Source organism: Nelumbo lutea, chromosome 7 (assembly GCF_056320005.1).
Source record: "Nelumbo lutea isolate HS-2025 chromosome 7, American lotus-T2T, whole genome shotgun sequence".
In the NCBI taxonomy this organism is placed as follows: Eukaryota; Viridiplantae; Streptophyta; class Magnoliopsida; order Proteales; family Nelumbonaceae; genus Nelumbo; species Nelumbo lutea.
Genome location: NC_142690.1, coordinates 19,153,368 through 19,172,592, shown reverse-complemented (window position 1 = coordinate 19,172,592; position 19,225 = coordinate 19,153,368). Strand labels below are relative to the sequence as shown.

At 38.7% G+C, this 19,225-nt stretch overlaps 1 protein-coding gene across 1 annotated transcript in view; it reads left to right on the top strand.

The window, feature by feature from the left end:
• Window positions 1-19,225, top strand: part of LOC148845478 (mediator of RNA polymerase II transcription subunit 15a-like) — a 42,351-nt gene that overhangs the window by 12,162 nt on the left and 10,964 nt on the right. The window contains exons 3-9 of the mRNA XM_088956007.1: window positions 1,423-1,534; window positions 2,714-2,837; window positions 3,360-4,790; window positions 5,069-5,136; window positions 8,319-8,393; window positions 8,547-10,061; window positions 10,168-10,512. Of these exons, the coding sequence (XP_088812133.1) occupies window positions 1,423-1,534; window positions 2,714-2,837; window positions 3,360-4,790; window positions 5,069-5,136; window positions 8,319-8,393; window positions 8,547-10,061; window positions 10,168-10,512 (3,670 nt within the window). The remainder of the gene's footprint in view (window positions 1-1,422; window positions 1,535-2,713; window positions 2,838-3,359; window positions 4,791-5,068; window positions 5,137-8,318; window positions 8,394-8,546; window positions 10,062-10,167; window positions 10,513-19,225) is intronic.

The window sequence follows — 19,225 nt, the reverse complement described above, 5'->3', positions numbered from 1 at the left end:
GAGAAATGACAAACTTACGACACTTATTGTCTATGTGGATGATATGGTAATTATAGGGGATGATTAGGAAGAGATTAAAAGACTAAAGGAGTTTTTGGTTTCTGAATTTGAGATCAAAGATCTGGGCCAACTGAGATACTTTCTTGGGATTGAAGTTGCAAGATCCAAAGAGGGCATCTATATATGTCAGCGGAATACATCTTTGATCTTCTTCAAGAGATAGGCATGATGGGGTGTAGGCCAGCCGATACTCCAATAGAACAGAATCATGGTCTACAGGTGTCAGTAGGAGAGGACTACCTTGATAAGGAAAGATACCAAAAGCTGGTGGGGAAGTTGATTTACCTATCCCTTACTCGTCCTGACATTGCTTATGCTGTACATGTTGTTAGTCAGTTCATGCACACTCCTAAAATCCCTCACATGAAAGCTGTGGAAAGGATCATCAGATATTTGAAGTCTTGCCCGAGGAAAGGGATTCTGTTAAGGAAAAACAGTAAAATTGAAGTTGAAGGGTATACTGATGCAGATTGGGCTGGCTCTGTTGGGGACAAGAAGTCTACTTCTGGGTACTGTACCTTTGTTGGAGGAAATTTAGTTACATGGAGGAGTAAAAAACAGAATGTGGTTGCTAGATCTAGTGCAGAGGCTGAGTACCGAGCTATGGCTCATGGTGTTGCTGAACTCTTATGGCTGAAGATCCTGCTTGGTGAACTTGGAATAAAGATTGAGTGCCCTCTCAGGTTGTACTGTGACAACAAGGCAGCCATCAACATTGCAAATAACCCAGTGCAACATGATAGAATAAAACATATTGAGATAGACCGTCACTTTGTTAGAGAAAGGATTGTCTCAGAAGAACTCTGCATTCCTTATACTCCCTCCGAGATGTAGATTGCAGATGTTCTGACTAAAGGGCGAGCTACAGTGAAATTCGTGGACTTACTTGGCAAGCTAAACATGATTGACATCCATGCTTAGCTTGAGGGGGAGTGTTGGTTCGGCTGTCTTAATTTGTATGTTTATCTTTGTTGGGTCTTAAGTCATTAGTTATTGGGCCTAATCTTATTTAGTGTTTATTTTGACTAGGTGTCCCATCACTAATCAGGGGCATTCTTGTCTATTTATGTAACATTATGTAATGTCCTTATATATAATAGATTAGGGCTGGCTGAGCATTATTCTGCCGCTCATTTCATTTCTTTTCTTCTTCTTCTTCCTCTTCTCTCATTCGACAGCCCTATTTCAGCAAACAATCTGCATTTGCTTCTGACATTTTATTATAAACTGGGACCTGCATTAATAATGATTCTTGAGTTTCTATGAGGTTTACCTATTAAGATTTAAGATTTTTTTAGCATTAATGACTCGGACAAGAACAATGCTACTTTACCTGTTATTAGCTAACCGTTTCACATGTAGAATGGAGACTTTAAAGAAGCACCTTCCAATTTCTGGACCTGATGGGCTACAGGAACTAAAGAAAATTGCTGGAAGATTTGAGGAAAAGATTTACACTTCAGCAACAAGTCAGGTACGCTAGTTATTGAAATGGCTTCTTCTCTTTGTAATTTATTGCTTGTATTACTATTGTATATACTTTTTTTTTTGATATGATGATTAAAAGATAATATTGTTTAGCCCCTATGCTGAAGCAGATGACCAAAAAACAGGAAAGAAACTTAGAGAGAGCAACAGAGATACAACTGAAAACAAAACACAAAGACAAGCAAAACTAACCATCCTGAAAGACTAATACCAAAAAATATATTTCTACTCCCCAAATCACCTTGCCAGGCCATTTGCTCTAGATGAGCCAATTTTGGAATCTGCCTGAAAAAGATGTTCAAGGAAGGAGCCCAATATCTGAACAATAGCATGTGTTAAAGGAAAGTCTAGAATGGGGTTGTCCTGGGCTGAGCTATAACTTGTAATCTGTAATAGTTTTCTTTGGTTGCCTTGTTCCTTTTTTTGTTCTGGAGCTCCATTTGTCTGGGAGCCTTTTTATTTATGTTGTTTGTTGCTGTACTTTGGTTAGTTTGCTGTTTTTTAATGAAACTTACCAAAAAGAAAGAAATGAATCATCCATCTAACAACCTGCAAGTCATTCTCCGCTTCTACTCAATAGAACCAAAAGATTGCATCAACTGAAGTCCTTGATGAAGTGCCATTTTTTCAGCCTTTGTTGAGTAAGGAGAAGTGCTATAGTCTTAGCCCCAACTAAGTTCTGTGAACCAGTTGAGCCTGAGTAGAAAAGGAAGCTTCAACTCTATGATCCCTGAGGGTTCCTCCAATACCAGAGAGCCCCAGGATGTGGACCTGTCAGCCAAGACTAGTCTGTTTAGGGTGGAGATGCACCATTGCTTCCCTTGTAATTCTGTTTTCTTTTGTGGTTGGACTAAATTTGAATATTCTGTTGCATGTTGTAAAAGCTTTCCTAAGATCTCTTACCTTTGACTAAAAATTATATCAATGTCAACTGCAATATTGTATTTATTTTTTAAATTCCAAGTGTAGTTATATTGGTACCTCATGGATATGAAAATTGACTGGGACTTTTGATGGGAAGGCTTTGATATATCTTGAACCAGTAACTATGCTTGATTTTCTTCATGAGTTACCTTTGTTCTTAGTGTACCTTTTGACCTCTTTTGTGCTTTAAGGTTTCATTTGTTTATTGAAGGGATGTAATTTATCTAAATTCTAATTCCAGGAAGATTATCTACGCAAAATATCTTTGAAGATGCTGACAATGGAGACAAAATCTCAGCCTAATATTGTCCCTAATTCCTTACCATCAAACTCAGCTGGTGGTAACCCAAATCCTGTTGATCCAGGTAAACAAGAATTTGCTAAATTGGTTCTTACCTAATAAAGATAACAGAAAAGTGAAAATTCATATGATACAACTGCTTTTTGGTATTTCTACTTGGCATTTATTTTGCGCATACTTGTCAATACAACAGATGCCAAGTTTAACTTTTTAAATTACCATTTGCAGACTTTTTGTATGCCGTTATGAGTTTCTTTTTATTTAATTATTATTTATTATTTATTACTTTTTCTTTGTTAGATTTGGTCATTCTAACTTCTACCCACTGATTCTTGATTCTCTGTGTCTGTTTTTTCTTGAATTTCTTATGACTGATCAGCAGATTGGTTATAGATATCTTGATCATAACCATGACTGTAGAAAATTTATTCATTGATAAGAAAGATCTATTAGTGAACAAAGAACATTTTCAATTTTTATTGTTTGATAATTGATAATATTATAATGCATGGTTATTTTCTTTATATTTTTCTGAAATTTCATTTTGCTGACCTGTATTTTCTCTTTGGCCTTTTATTTTTAATAGCATCTCAGAGTATGCAGTCCCAAGTGCACAACCAAGGGATGTCGCTACCAATTTCTATGCCTAACCAGGCACGACAGCATATGCTGCCCCAGACTATTCAAAATAACATTCTACCTTCTGGAGTGCAGAATTCTGTTAGTCTGCCATCTGTACAGCCATCTGTTTCTGGTCTAACTCAGAACACCATTCCGAATGCTAGTGGACAGAGTTCCAACATGCCAAATGTGTCAGGCATTTCACAGAACCCTGTAAGTAATCCTCTGGCACAAGGTGTACCTTCCAGTGTGTTTCCCACTTCACAAAGGCAAATGCCAGGACGACAGCTACAGCAACAGGTTATTCCCCAACAGCTCCAGCAGCAGTCTCAGAACTCACAGCAGTATATTTACCCGCAGAAGCAGTTGCAGCAACAGATTCTGAAGCCAAAGATCCAGCAGGGAAATATACAGCAACAGTCCCTCATGCAACAACACATCCAACAGCAGCAGCAGCAACAACAGAGGCAGCAGAATCTATTGCAGCCAACTCAGCTGCAATCTTCTCAGCAGTCCCTTATGCAAATGTCATCAAGTCTCCCATCAAGCCAGTCCTCTCTGCAGCATACACAGCCTTCTGTTATGCAATCTGCTCCACATTCAGTGCTTCAACAGAACCAACAAACTTCTATTCAGTCATCCACTTCATTGGTGCTTCAGCAACATCAACAGTCAGTTCTTGGGCAACAACAACAATCACAACAGTCATTGCACCAACAGCCTCCTGTTCTTCAACACCAAACACCACTTTCTCAGCAGACATTGTTGTCATCTCAGCAGCAACAACTAATAGGGCAACAACCAAATGCAACAAACATGCAGCAGAATCAACTGGTTGCACAGCAAAACAGTGTTCCACATGTGCAGAAAACTCAACAGCAGCAGCAGACACATCCACAGCCACCATTGCAACAGCAACAGCAGCAGCAGCAGCAACAGCAACAACAACAGAGACTGCTTAGCCAGCAAAATAATCTGTCTAACATGCAGCAGTTGGGTTCACAAAGTTATGTTCCTGGATTACAGCAGCAGCAATTTCTTTCACCCCAGTCTAGTGTTTCAAACATGCAGCCAAATCGGCACTCAGTAAACATGCTTCAACAAGTCAAGCTTGTAGCACAGAAACAACAAACCCAGCAGACATCATTGACTGTTCTGCCAACACAAGGCCAACAATCACAGTCACAACCACAACAGCAGCAAATGATGTCTCATCTTCCAACACAGCCTGGTCAGCTGCAACAACAACTGGGGTTACAACAGCAATCCAATTCATTACAAAGAGATATGCAGCAAAGAATTCAAACATCAAGTGCATTGCCTCATTCCCAGAATGCAATTGAGCCACCAAAGCAACTATTTCAATCACAAAGAATGCTTCCAGAGGCTTCGTCAAGTATGCCATTAAATTTTAATAATGTTATAGATAGGTTCCCACTATTCTTTTGTTGTTTATATTTTTGAATCCTGTGTCTCATGCTTTATATTATTGCATATTTGTCATGGTTCTCTCATGTTCTCTGATATTTTACATCTTTGATTTAATGTATTTCATATTTTTAATTGAAAAGATAGGGAAGAAATTACTTATTTTCCTTTGAAGAAAAATCTTCTATTTTCTGTGCAGTATTCTCTTCATGTTCTAGTTTTTATTTTTTCTTTTTTGAATTGTAGCATCTGTTGATTCGGCAGCTCAGCCAGGACATGCAAATGCTGATTTGCATGAAGAGGTTTATGAAAAGGTGATTCCTATAACTTTTGTTTGGAATATATAATACATTACATAATTCAAATTAATGATTCTTGAACACATATTATCATCATTGTTGTTGTTCTTATTATTATATTATTGTTTTAATTGGCAACAAGACAAAAAGATAATTACTAATACAAAAATAGTCAAATACATGCATTGGGAACATCAAAGAGAATTCCAGGGCAGTGCAAGCTGAAGAGCTTTTCCTTAGAACATATATAGAAAATACAATTACCAGCTTATTAGGGTCTGAAAAGGGAATACAAGAGCTGGTGATAAGAAATCATCAAGAGGTCCACTAGAACAGCAGTCATCCCTGCCCTCAAATGAACCATCTAAAAATCCATTTCCCCCTATAAAACCTTGCAGACCACCTAATGGAATATCATGCAACATCCCAAAATAAAAACAGACCCCAAAAATCATATCTACAACATTCTCCATCCTAAACAAGATGCATATAAATATTTTTACACAATAAGCTCTTTCTAGAAGTAGCATTAAATTCCCACACCTCCATAGCCCAATCACCAATAAGATGCCTTTCTCATCTCAATCACCAACTGTGGGTCCCCCTTGAGGACAAGGCTCTTGTTGCTTATAGACACAAACAACTGGTGCCCCTGAAAGAGAGATTGCAGTTGTGATTGTAGCACTGGTATCTTCAGTGATAGTATTTGTAGAGAACACTGATGTGGGCCCCACTGCAGTGGTCCCCACTGTGTTTGTAGGACAGCAGTGTAGTTATTTGTTTCAGTTGTAGTAGTGTCAGTTTGAGTCAGCTTGTTAATTCAGTTGTTATTTATTTCAGCTTTTATTTACTTTATTTATTATGTAAGTACCAAGGGCAGATGTGTCCTTTCCATTATGTACTAAACATAACCTATAAATATTAAGAGAGTGGCGGCGGCAGATTAGTAAGAATCTGTCTCTCCTTTCAACAACTTGTGTTCTCTTGTTTCTCTTCTATTCTCTCTCCTTTCTCCCTCCTTTTCTTCTGTTTTGCAAACCTAAAACCTATTAGGATTCAAGACTGATTACAGTCTTGATCTTCTACTTAGAAGCAGTATTAGTAGTAGCACTAGCAGCAGTAATGGCAGCAGCTATAATGGTGGCAATGTTCTAGAATGTAGAGGTGTTCCACTACCCAGAGGCGTGTGGCTAGTTTAGCACAAAAGGCGTAAGCCTCCGGAGTGTAAAGAGGTGTATGCCTTCTCCAGAGGAGTTCTTTCTTTCATTTCCTTTCTTTTTCTTTTTCTTTTCTTTCTTTTCCTTTGTTTCTTTCTTTCTTGAGGCATGCACGAGATGCATGAGGGCATCCATGTCTTCAGCATACCTCAGGATGTTTTGAGTGTGCCTCGCCTGGAGGTACACCTCAAATGCCTTTAAAAACATTGAATGGTAATGTCAGTAGTTACTCCTGCTTCTTCTGATGATGATCTATGTTACCTGGATACTGCAAGGACATGAATGGATATGGTATTGCATATGAAATTTACACTAAAAATTGAAGTGTCCAACATGATACTGCACTCTTGTACTGGTATCCGGGTATCATAGATGAGGATGATGTTTATCAACATTCTATATATGAACTGAGTTATGGTTTACTCAGTCCTATGTCATTATCTGTGGAGTGAAACGTATATACATTAGGGCTGCAAACAGATCCAATTATATTGGACATACCTAAATCCAAATTTAATTTGTTAATATTTGGGTTCAGATTGACTACCATTAATAAATTACACTAAAAGTGATCATAATATTATATGTTATTAGTAAAATGAACTAAAAATGATTTTGATATTGTATTCCATGAATAAAATTACTTGAAATTAACCTTATAATACTTGAACCGACGACTTTGTGGTAAACATACAATATTTGAAATTTTGAACCAACTTTACTAAGATGCATATTCAATATATGTGTATGTATGTACCCACATAAAATTATAAGAACATAGATACCTCTACTTATTTTTGTAATGAGTGTTCGTCTTTTAGCAGAGATCTAATGCTCTATATAGAAACACAACACAGACAGAACAATGCAATAGTTGAAGAGGTGAAAGTAATAGATTTTGATAGCAAATATACAAGGATTAAATGATGAAGGTAAGGTAGTATTATTGCATTTCACTCGGCACTCAGGTCCAATTGGGGAAGGTGATTCCTTGAGGGCTGAAATGTTAGCTGTTATGGAAGGAATTCAGAAAGTTAAGGACTTGCAAATTGGTAATTGAAGGGGATTCAAAGCTAGTTACAAACTGGCTGCAAAAGGCAAGGATGTTGGGTGGTTGAGCCACATTTATGAGGAGGGGATAATTAGATGGTTATTACAAGAAATGGAGGTATCTTTTCAGTGGGTAAAAAGAGAGGCTATTGGGATGGGAAGGAATCGATTTTTTTGGGCTTTGCTGTAATCTTCTTTTATGGGAGAGTTAAGAGAGTTCATCTCTCCCTCCTTTGTACCTCTCTACCTTTATTTTAATTTAATAAAGCTGTTTCAGTTATTGATCAATATATATAAGGATTAAATGTTTTGCAGTTCAGAGATACATCTATGGTAGAGTTCATCTCTCTACTTTACCTTGTTGTTATTGAAAATGTTCATTGGCATGTTTAGCTGCAAAAAAATCTTGCTAAACATAATCAACATATTGTGAGGTTGTTCTCTTTGTGAGTTCCACTACCAGTTCTTGATAATTTCCTTTGTTTTATGTCATGCAATGATCTGCGACTCTGACAGTATTGAGCTTGTATTGCACCATCCATGTGCAGATAAAGGAGGATTGCATTAGTTGGCAACTAGCATAAAACTTTTACCAAAGCCTTATGAACATGAATTTTGCATTGTCTTTCAGGCATGCTAAGGCCTTTAAGAAAGATAATTCCCTTGATTGAATGGAATGGTTAGATAGGATAAGGCTTCTTGTGGCTTCAGTTGTTATATCACATTTATGGCATTATACCAATCTTTCGCTTTATGTGTGCCATATATCCTTACTACATTAATCTTATTTTAGGGGAAGATAATTGTTTATGATGGTGGTTTTGGATGTTGAGCATAGCAATTTTCTTTTGGACAATGGCTTCTTACATATTTCTCATTGGAAAATTTATGCCTTTTATAATTGAAAGTTTACTGGATTGCTTTGCACAGATAAAAACAATGAAGGAAATGTACTTACCTGACATTAATGAAATGTTCCAGAAGATCGCTCTCAAATGCCATCAGGTACTTGACCATCATTGTATTTCATCATGTTGATTATCAATAAATATTGGCCCAAAAGCATCAATATCTGGACCCTAGGCATTTGATATCTTCATGTCTACTATTCCTTTTCTTCCCACATTTATAAATTCTTTTTGATTTTTTTTTTTGCAGAATGATTCTCTTCCACAGCCTCCAAATTCAGAACATATTAACAGGCTTAAAATGTTTAAAAATGTATTGGAGCGCATTATAAGTTTCTTGCAACTGCCCAAAGCTAATTGCTTACTTTACAAGGATAAACTGGCTGGTTTTGAGAAGCAGATAACTAATATCCTTAATACAAACAGGCCCAAGAAGCCTGTTCCTTCACAACTGCATGGACAACAACAATCTCATCCACCTGGTGTCCTTCCAAACTCCATGCATCAGCAACTACAAACTCATATTCCTCAGCTGCAGCAGCAGCAGCAGCAGCAGCAACCTCAAATATCTCAGCTGCAACAGCAGCAGCAGCAGCAGCAACCTCAAATATCTCAGCTGCAACAGCAGCATGACCCCCAAATTCAACCAATTAATTTACAAGGTTCTGTAACATCAATGCAGTCAACTGCTGTGACCAGTATGCCGCATGGTTCTTTACCTCCTTCGTCAACGCATATACCAAATGCACGGCCAAATGTGATGAATTCCCTGCAGTCTAGTTCTAATTTGGAGTCAGGACAGGGAAATGCATCAAGTTCTTTGCAGCAGGGTGCTGTGGGATCTCTACAGGAGAGTACTGTGAGTATGTCCCAACAGTCAAACATTAGCACATTGTCACATGGCAGTGTTAATGCTTTGCAGCCTAACATCGGTCCCATTCAGCCCAATGCTAATATGCTCCAACAGCAGCATTTGAAGCAACAACAGGAGCAACAGGTGATGCCGCCTCAACAATTTCAACAGAGGCCAATACATACCCAATTGATTCAGCAACAGAAGCAGCTGATGTTGCAGCAACAACAGCAGCAGCATCACTTACAACTGCAACAGAAATTCCAGCAGCAGCAGCAGCAGCAGCAGCCACCTTTACACCAAAAAAAACAACAGCCTGCACAATTGCAGGCACACCAAATGCCGCAACTTCATCATATGAATGAAGTAGGTGACCTTAAAGGGAGACAGGGCATGGGTGCTAAATCAGGAAATTTTCAGCCACATAATTCTGCAAGCCAGTATCCAGCATATCACCATCAACCACTAAAAACAGGCGCCACATTTCCTACTTCTTCTCCACAACTCCTTCAAGCTTCATCCCCACAAATTTCTCAGCATTCTTCTCCACAGATAGATCAGAAAAGTCTACTAACATCTCTTCCAAAGGCTGGAACACCTTTGCAGTCTGCAAATTCCCCTTTTGTTGTTCCTTCACCTTCACCTCCCTTGGTTCCATCTCCAATACCAGGTGACTCTGAAATACAGGCTTCTACTGTTGCTTCACTCTCAAATGCAGGAAATGTAGGGCATCCACAAACAGCTGTTACATTAGCCTCAGCTCAGTCTCTTGCCATTGGCACACCGGGGATATCTGCTTCCCCCTTGCTTGCAGAGATTACTAGTCCAGATGGAAATCAGGGTACTTCATCCATAATGATTTCAGGCAAATCAAGTGTAATAAAGCAGCCTCTTGAGCGCCTAATTAAAGTGGTTAGTTGAATAAATGCCCAAAATGATTTATGGTTGTGTACGTTTTACTGAATTTTCTTTGCTAGCTATGTGTATTGTGAATTCTTATGCTGTTGACCTTTTTCAGGTAAAATCAGTATCACCTAAAGTGCTTAGTGCTTCTGTCAGTGACATTGGTTCAGTTGTCAGCATGATTGATAGGATAGCTGGATCAGCACCTGGTAATGGATCTAGAGCAGCAGTTGGTGAAGATTTGGTGGCTATGACTAAGTCCCGTTTGCAAGCAAGGAACTTGATCTCACAAGATGGAAGTTCTGCAACAAAGAAAATGAGGCGCTATACAAGTGCTATGCCCTTAAACATTGTGTCACCAGATGGCAGCATAAATGATAGTTTCAATCAGATGAATGGTCTTGAGACATCTGACTTGGAGTCAACTGCAACTTCTAGGATCAAGAAGCCCAGAGTTGAGGTATGATATTTACCATTGTGACTTCTAATTGACTATTGAAAAAAATGTTCTGATCATCTTACTAGATTATATTTTATTATTCCCCAATATTTTTATGGTTTAGCATCTTATACAACTGTAGTAATGTGACTAATGTCACATGTTTTGCTAGTATTTCCAATCACAATTCAGTTTGACATTAGGGGCAGTTATTAGTGTAAAGGTAAAATCTTGGGCTGGCATGTGTGAGTGGGTTTGCGTATGAGGGCAGCCACTTTTGTGCAGAAAATGCCAAAGGTTAGGACCGTATCCAGTCTACCCTTCCCGAGACCCCTGATTGGTGGGATCAACATTGGGTACTGGCTTTTTTTTTCAATTCAATCTGACATTGTTTTTCCCCGGCATCTCATAAACTAACAGAAATTAACAGTGGGTACTGGTCCCCCCACCATTAGTGTTATCAAAGTTAAATGGGTAAGGCAGGTTCAGGTTGCACCAATTGTCAACAATGTAAGTTTTAGTTACAGGTATTTGGTGCAGATGGGAAACCTCAAAGAGGGAGTGCAGTCATGATGGAGAAGAAAGAACTGGCTCCAAATGGAAGAGAAAGTTAGTTTTCCCAGTCAGCCAGAGGCAATTCTCATGACTTTATTTTGAGTGTGGAATCTACAGAGGCAATTCTCATAAACTACTTCATGAACCTCATAAAGAGATAATGTAAGGTCAATTTTAGAATTCATGGGGAACCAGAGCACACACTGTGCTTCTCAAGGATACCACTGATTAATCTGCGGCTCTCTCTCCAATTGGTTGACTATGGATTCTGTGGCATCGCTTATCAAACATTTCAATGTTTGATTGTCAGCCTAGTCCATTCAAATGTCTATGACACGCCAATCAATAGATAAATCCTAACATTAGTAAAAATTCAGATACAAGTCCTCAGAAAACGACTGAAGGATTGATAAAACCCAATGGAAAATAGACCCATTGTAAATCTATTAACCATGCAAATCAAATAGCAACTCAGAGCACGATTGGAGTTATTACTCCTACAAAACCAAATAGAAAACAGAACAAATGACCCTTTAGCCGGAGTCATCATTCAAGCTCTTGATTAATGCTAGACTAGAGAACTCAAAAGAATTCCAAAGAGAAGCCGGTATTTAAAATGGATGGTTGAGATTGAACGGTGAAATTAATCAGGTGGCTGTCAGGCCATGTCGCATCCCAACATGGGTACAAGAATTAGTTCCCAAATTGAATGCAAAAGAACAGGTCTACCGTGACCTGTGGTGACGAACACGATTGTGCTTTTTTTGGTGTTCCATGCCTTAAGATAATAAATCTATCAGGAGTTGAAGTCTTTTTATTTGCTAGGACTCCTCCTTGACTTCGTATACATTTTTCTTGATTTTGTTTGTGGATTTTAATCACCAAAAAATAGAGTGGAAAAGTATAGTCGTTAACACGGTCAAGGGAGGGTCACATGTCTGTCCTCTGAGCTTGGTTGCAGCAGGTTGGAGGTTCTTGAGTTTGTACCATAACTATGATCTAGTTATATATTCACTGTTTGGTTCTTAGGATAATCTGGTGTCAAATCTGTAGTGGCACCTTTGGAGGGAGCAAGGGAGGGAGGGGGGAGGGAAGGAGAAAGATGTCTGCCGGTGGTGTGGCCAATGGGGAATCTGGTGATTGGATTTCATTTCTTCTCATCATCAAAGTTCATGGTAAAATTTGGTATAAAATCATGACATCAACAATTTCGGTTAGGTTGCTAATATCACAGTAACAGAAGGGATTTATTAAGTCTATATCCCCAAAAGCTAAGGGAGGTTTAAGGTCTTTTCAGAAAACTCAGGCGAGGTTTAAAGCATTTACCCTTTGACATAATATAAACAATGGAATGGAAGGAGGTGAATTCTTCTTTTGGGGAATAATGTGTATGGAAAGGAATTATGAGTTTTCACTCGGCCTTCTTGAATTTTGTCTCCTACAAGGTGGGTGATGGGTCATCCATAAAGTTTTGGGAAGATGATTGAGTGGGGATTTGGCAGACTTTGTGATGTGTGTTCACGATTGTACAGCATCAGCAGGAAGAATGTGTCTATTTCAGAAAGTTTTGAAATAACCCAAGAAAGGGTTGTGTGCTGTCTGAAATTTAGAAGGCCTCTATTTTATTGGGAGATGGAGGAATGCGTAGCTTGTTATTAAAGTTGTTGTAGGCGGTAGAAGTGTAAAGTGGATGAAGAGACTTAAGGTGGTGGTAGGAAGCTAAGAATGCATTTTCTTAATTAAATCTTTCTACAATGCTCTTGCAAAGAATCAGGTGGAGAAGTCGAATGTGAGAGCAGTGATTTAAAAGGCGTGCCTAGTTGTCTAGGCCTAGGTGCAACACTTTCAAAAGGCGCATGCTTGGTGTGCCTTGCGCTTCAGCCTAGGTGTGTGCCATTTTTATTTTTTGTGCCTTTTATTCTCTTTTGAACCTAGTGGCTGGGCCAAGGGCTATGCCCCCTGGACCCATGGCAAAGCCCTTTGAGGAAAGCCCAAACAAGTCCATGTTTAATATTTAAGTTTATATTTTTTATTAATATTATGTATATATATATTTTTTGAAAATTTGGTATTTTCTATTTTTCATTTTGCATTTGCGTGTCTTGCTTCGAAAAGGCGCACACCTTGCCTTGCGCTTTGTCCCTTGGGCACAAATTGTCCCTTGTTTTTTTTTTTCATCTTGCACTTTTAAACCACAGTGTGAGAGGAGTTTGGGGAAACGTTATTTTTTTTATCAGTAATAGAAAAATAAATTTTATTAAGGAGAATTAAAGTTAAGCCTCAACTACCTCTATTAGGCTTAGAACAAGAATACTTTCTTATGAAACCAAAAGAAATTGATCCCTTGAATATTGATGAGTATGAGCGGTTTCTTTAGGCTACATCATAGCAGAATACAATTACATGAGCGGTTTCTTTGCATCCAAATCTTTCCATTGGATTATTGATTTTGGAGCTTCCAATTACATGACTGGGACTCTAGGTGTGTTTTCTTCTCTTTCTCAGTCCCCTACTTCATACATAATTACCCTTGCTAGTGGCTCCACATCTTCTATTTGTGGTGTTGGTAATGTTAATCTAGACTCCTTATCCTTGTCCTTAGTTTTGTATGTTCCCGAATTTCCTTTTAACCTTATTTCTATTAGTAAATTAATCAAGTCTCTTAATTACTCCATTAGTTTTTTCCCTTCTCGTGTTTTTTAGGATCTCAAGACGGGGATGAAGATTGGATGAGGGCATGAAGCTGGTAGATTGTATTACTTTGATGGTGGTAGCTTTTCAACGGCTCTTAAATCGTCTCTTTTTCCCTCTTTAGTGGCATTGTCGGCTTGGTCATCCATCTCTTAAATCTCTCAAGTTACTTGTTCCGTCTTTGGGTAGTCTTTCTACTTTGGAATGTGAGTCGTGTCAATATGGGAAACACTATCATGTTCCCTTTAGGTCTAGGAGTGATAGTTGTCGGTCAAGTCATTTTTCTTCGGTCCATTTGGACGTTTGGGGTCCAAATAAAATAGTGTCATACAATGATTACAAATATTTTTTAATTTTTGTTAATGATAATTCAAGGATGCATGGCTTTGTCTTATGAAAGAAAGGAGTGAAGTGTTTTCTATTTTCCAAAAGTTTCATGTTGAAATCTGTATTCAATTTGGTGTGCTTATTAAAATCCTTCGTTTTGATAATGGCCAAGAATATTTTTATACACCTTTTTAGCAATACTTGGAACAATATGGTATTATTCATCAAACCTCATGCGCTTGCACCCCTCAACAAAATGGGGTTGCTGAAAGAAAGAACCGCCACCTCTTGGAAACTGCTTGGTCCGTTTTACACCATATGAATGTTCCCAAACGTTTTTGGAGTGATGTTGTACTTACATCTTGCTTTCTCATTAACCAGATGGCCATGTCTATGCTTTCTCATTAACCAGATGGCCATGTCTATCATTGAAGGTCATTCTCCCTTGTCCGTCTTGTTTCCCTCTTTGTCTCATTTACCTCTCATTCCTACGTTTTTTTGAGTTTGTTCCATTTTTTTTCGGGGTCGGATGTCTCCTCTTTTTCTCCACCTCTCACTTCCAGTTACGATTGCAGATCACATCTCTCTTGTTCTAGTTCTAGTTCCGGGTCCAGTTGTTTCTCAATCGTCGTCTCTAGTGCAGCCCCCTATTGAACAACCACCTATCAGACAAGTGTATATGCATTGACATGCACTGACTCCTCCAGTCTCTTCACCGTCGACGGATCCGACAATTGTTTTAGCATTGGTTTCACTCCCTCTCTCCGACCTTGACTTTCCCATTGCTTTGCGGAAAGGTAAATGTAGTTGCACACTTCATCCCATTTCTAATTTTGTTTCGGTATCTCACCTTTTTGCCTCTCATCAACAATTTGTTTCTTTGTTATCTTTTGTTTTGGTTCCTAAGAATGTCCAGGAAACCCTTACCTCCCCAGGGTGGTGCCAAGCAAAGGAAGAAGAGCTCTTCGATTTGGCTCATAATCATATGTGGGATCTCATCACTCTTCCTCTTAGAAAACATGTTGTGGATTGTAAATGGATGTACATTGTTAAGTATCTCCCAGATGGTAGTGTCAAGTGGTTGAAGGCTTGGTTAGTGGCCAAAGGGTATTCACAACTATATGGTGTTGACTACATAGAGACTCTCTCTCCTATGGCTAAGATTAGTTCAGTCTTTGTTTTGATTTCATTAGCTTCTATGTATGATTGGCCTCTATTTCAACTTGACATCAAGAATGGCTTTTTACATGTTGACCTTCTTGAGGAGGTTTACATGGAGAAACCACTAGGGTTTGTTGATCAAGGCGGGGATGGTAAGGTGTGCAGACTCAAGAAGGCTATTTATGGATTTAAATAGTCTCCACATGCCTGGTTTGGTAGATTTAATGAAGTGGTGAAAGAGTTTGGCATAAGACAGTTCAAGTTGATCATTCAGTATTCAGCTATGATTCATCTATTGGGAAGATTTATTGGTAGTATGTGTAGATGACATTGTCCTCACAGGTAGTGATAGGTTGGGAATTGATAAGTTGAAGACATTCTTGCAAGATCACTTCCAAACAAAGAACCTTGGGAAGTTAAACTGCTTATTGGGGATAGAGGTAGCGAGGTCTAAGCATGGTATTAATCTGTGCTAGCGGAAGTATGTTCTTGATTTGTTGGATGGGACAAGTTTGCTGGGTGGCAAACCAATTGAAACACCAATGGAACCGAATGTCAAGCTGAGTAGTGATGTAGGTGAGGAGTTTGAGGACCCAGGAAGGTACAAAAGGCAGGTAGGAAAGTTGAATTATCTAACCATTACTCGGCCAGATATAGCTTTTGCAGTCAGTGTAGCAAGTCAATTAATGCAGAATCCTCGAGTTCCACACTGGGATGCAGTTTTAAGGATTGTCCGGTATTTGATGGGAGTTCTAGGTCGTGGTTTGTTATATAAGGGTGGAGGAAATCTTGAGATAGAGGGATATATAGATACTGATTGGGCTGGTTCAATATCTGAGAAAAGGTTCACTACAGGGTGCTGTACCTTTCTTGGAGGCAATTTGGTGACATGGAAGAGTAAGAAGCAGACCGTGGTAGCAAGGAGTAGTGTAGAAGCTGAATATAGAGCCATGACAACACTACATGTGAACTAGTATGGTTGAAGAAACTTCTACAAGAGATGGGGATATACAATTGATCGCTCCATGAAACTTTATTGTGACAACCAAGCTGCAGGTTCGCATTCCATTTCATCTAATCTAGTTTTCTATGAGAGAACAATGCACATAGAAGTTGATGTCACTTTGTGAGAGAAAAGGTGCTCAGTGGAGTAATAAGTATTGCATATATAAACATAGGAAGCCAATGGGCAGACTTGTTCACTAAGGGGTTGAGTCGGGGAAGAGTGGATTACATTTGTGACAAGCTGGGACTATTTGATATGTACTCACCAGCTTGCAGGGGAGTGTTAAAGTCGACTATACAGGGGTAGTTTTGTCTTCAGTATATTATTAGTGTTATTTAATGTCTATTATGTTCAAGTTTAAGTTATATGTCCCATACTTAATTTGGGGCATAAGAGTCTTTATGTAATTTACTTAATACAATTTTGCCGATTAGGGAATATTCCTCTAGATTGAACCGGTTTTCTCCTTCTTTTTCTCTTCTTTCTCTTTCTTTTGTCTTTATTCTCTGCTAATCTAGGGCTAAAACCAGTACAGATTTGTTCTGTAATAGTAGTCTTCTCCTTCTTTTAGGCCAATTGAAAGTAGAGAGATCAAACAATCTGTTTGAACTATTTTGAGTGTTCCACCTGCAACCAAACAGTAAGAAAAATCGATCCCATAAATAGCAAGCAAAGGGGCAAGAAATGAGAAAGTGATGGGCAGTTTCACCATTTGGTTCACATAGAACTCACCAATGTCTCTTCCTCTGTAGTAAGTCACATGTGTTGATTGCACCATGGAAAGCCTCCCAACAAAAAGCAATCACCCTAAGGAGGATTGGGCAGCACCAAACTTCTCTAAGTGGGAAATGTGCAGAAGACTGAGAAGAAGAAGCCAACATTTTAAAACGGAAGCACAAGTGAAAGCCCCAGAAGGATGACCAATCCACAATCAGCTATCCATTTTACTGTTATCAATATAAACCCTGTCCAACAATTGTAACAATTATGGTCAAGTCCTACCTTTGAATCCCTCAAATTCCTATGAAAGCCCAAGTTATAACCAAAACCAGAAAGGGATGGAGACTGAGCCAAGAAGTCAGAAGTAGGTCTTTTCCTAAAAGGACAAACAAAGAGGGAAATAACTCCATTAGTGGAGTGTCACCCACCCTCAAATACTCCCAAAATTTGATTTTCTTACCCTAATTCAGATAAATCTGGTGTGGTTAAGAAAAAGGGGAAGAACCTTGAGGAAACTCTATTCCACCAAGAGTGGAAGCATCTGCTTGGCTTGTAGTCATGTACAACATTCTATCTTTGGACCACTTAAAAGCATGGGAGTCTAGATGGCAGGAAGATGTTATTTATGTAAAGCTGTTGAAGAGAATGTAATGCACCTATTCTTTGGTTGTTTCTACATGAAATACATATGGGGATTTTTATTTGGTTATGTATTGGAAACATCAGGACAAAGATTACTTGGAGTTGTGTACCCTTTGCCGTTTGTTGGGAAGTATGGAAAGAAAAAAATAGGAGGGTCTTTGAAGACGAAGGGAAAAGAAGAGATCAAATAGTGGTGTATGCAATAAAAGAATTATGGAGTGGATTATTATTGTACCAGAATTTGAAGGAGTTTCCAAGGAAGATCTTGGGAGTGGTTTTTGGTTTTGAGTTATGTTTTCTTTGTTGCTACAGTAGTCCGAACCAGTAGAAGAGGAAGAGAAGAAAAAGAAGAAGAAGATGAAAGAACAATCAAAACATAATAGGTTAAACCCTATCAGTTGACCCTTAATATGGATTAGGCTCTAATTAGTAGTATAAAGACTAAACTGCCCCCACTTAAGTATGGGATAGAAAGTCTCTATTAAGACTTCCACATAAGCACATAACTTAACAGAAGTTAATTGACTAATCTACCCTTATTCGGCTAGCTCTAACACTCCCCCTCAAGCTGGAGAATATATGTCATATAATCCTAGCTTGTTACATATATAGTTCACTCTCCTAAGCTTAAGCCATTTGTAAACAAATCTGCCCATTGATCACCTGAGCCCACATGTTCTGTGCTTATCTCTCCAGTAAGGACCTTCTCCCTCACAAAGTGGCAATCAATTTCTCTGTGCTTTGTTCTCTCATGAAAAATAGGGTTGGATGAGATCTGGAGTGCAGTTTGATTGTCACAGTACAATTTCATAGGCTTATCCATGGAGAACCCGATTTCTTGTAGGAGATTCCTCAGCCATACTAATTCACATGTAGTGTGTGCCATGGCCCTGTACTCAGCTTCAACACTGCTTCTAGCCACAACCATCTACTTCTTACTCTTCCATGTCACAAGATTTCATCCAAGAAATGTGCAATAACCTGTAATAAATCTTCTATCTGACATAGAGCTTGCCCAATCTGCATCTATATACCCAATTACTTCAAGTTTTCCTCCTGGTTTGTACAATAACCCACGGCTCGGAGCTCCCTTCAAGTACCTTACAATTCTAAGAACTGCATCCCAGTGAGGTATACGAGGGTTCTGCATAAATTGGCTCACCACACTGACTGCAAAGGAGATGTCTGGTCTCATGATAGTCAAATAGTTCAGCTTCCCCACTAGCCGTCTATACCTTCTGGGATCATCAAATATTTCCCCTGTATCACTGCTCAACTTAACATTTGGTTCCATAGGAGTTTCAACCGGTTTTGCACCTAATGGTCATGTTTCATCCAGTAGATCAAGAACATATTTTATTTGGCACAGGTTTACACATTGTTTTGATTTAGCAACTTCTATACCCAAGAAATACTTCAATGTCCCAAGGTCTTTTGTTTGAAAATGATTTTGCAGAAAGACCTTTAGCTTATCGATCCCCAATTTGTCACTACCAGTTATGACAATATCATCCACATAGACCACTAATAAAATCTTTCCAGCTTTTGAACCATAGTTGAACACTGATGGTCAACTTGGCATTGTTTCATTCAAAAATTCTTCACCACTTAAGTAAACTTCCCAAACTAAGC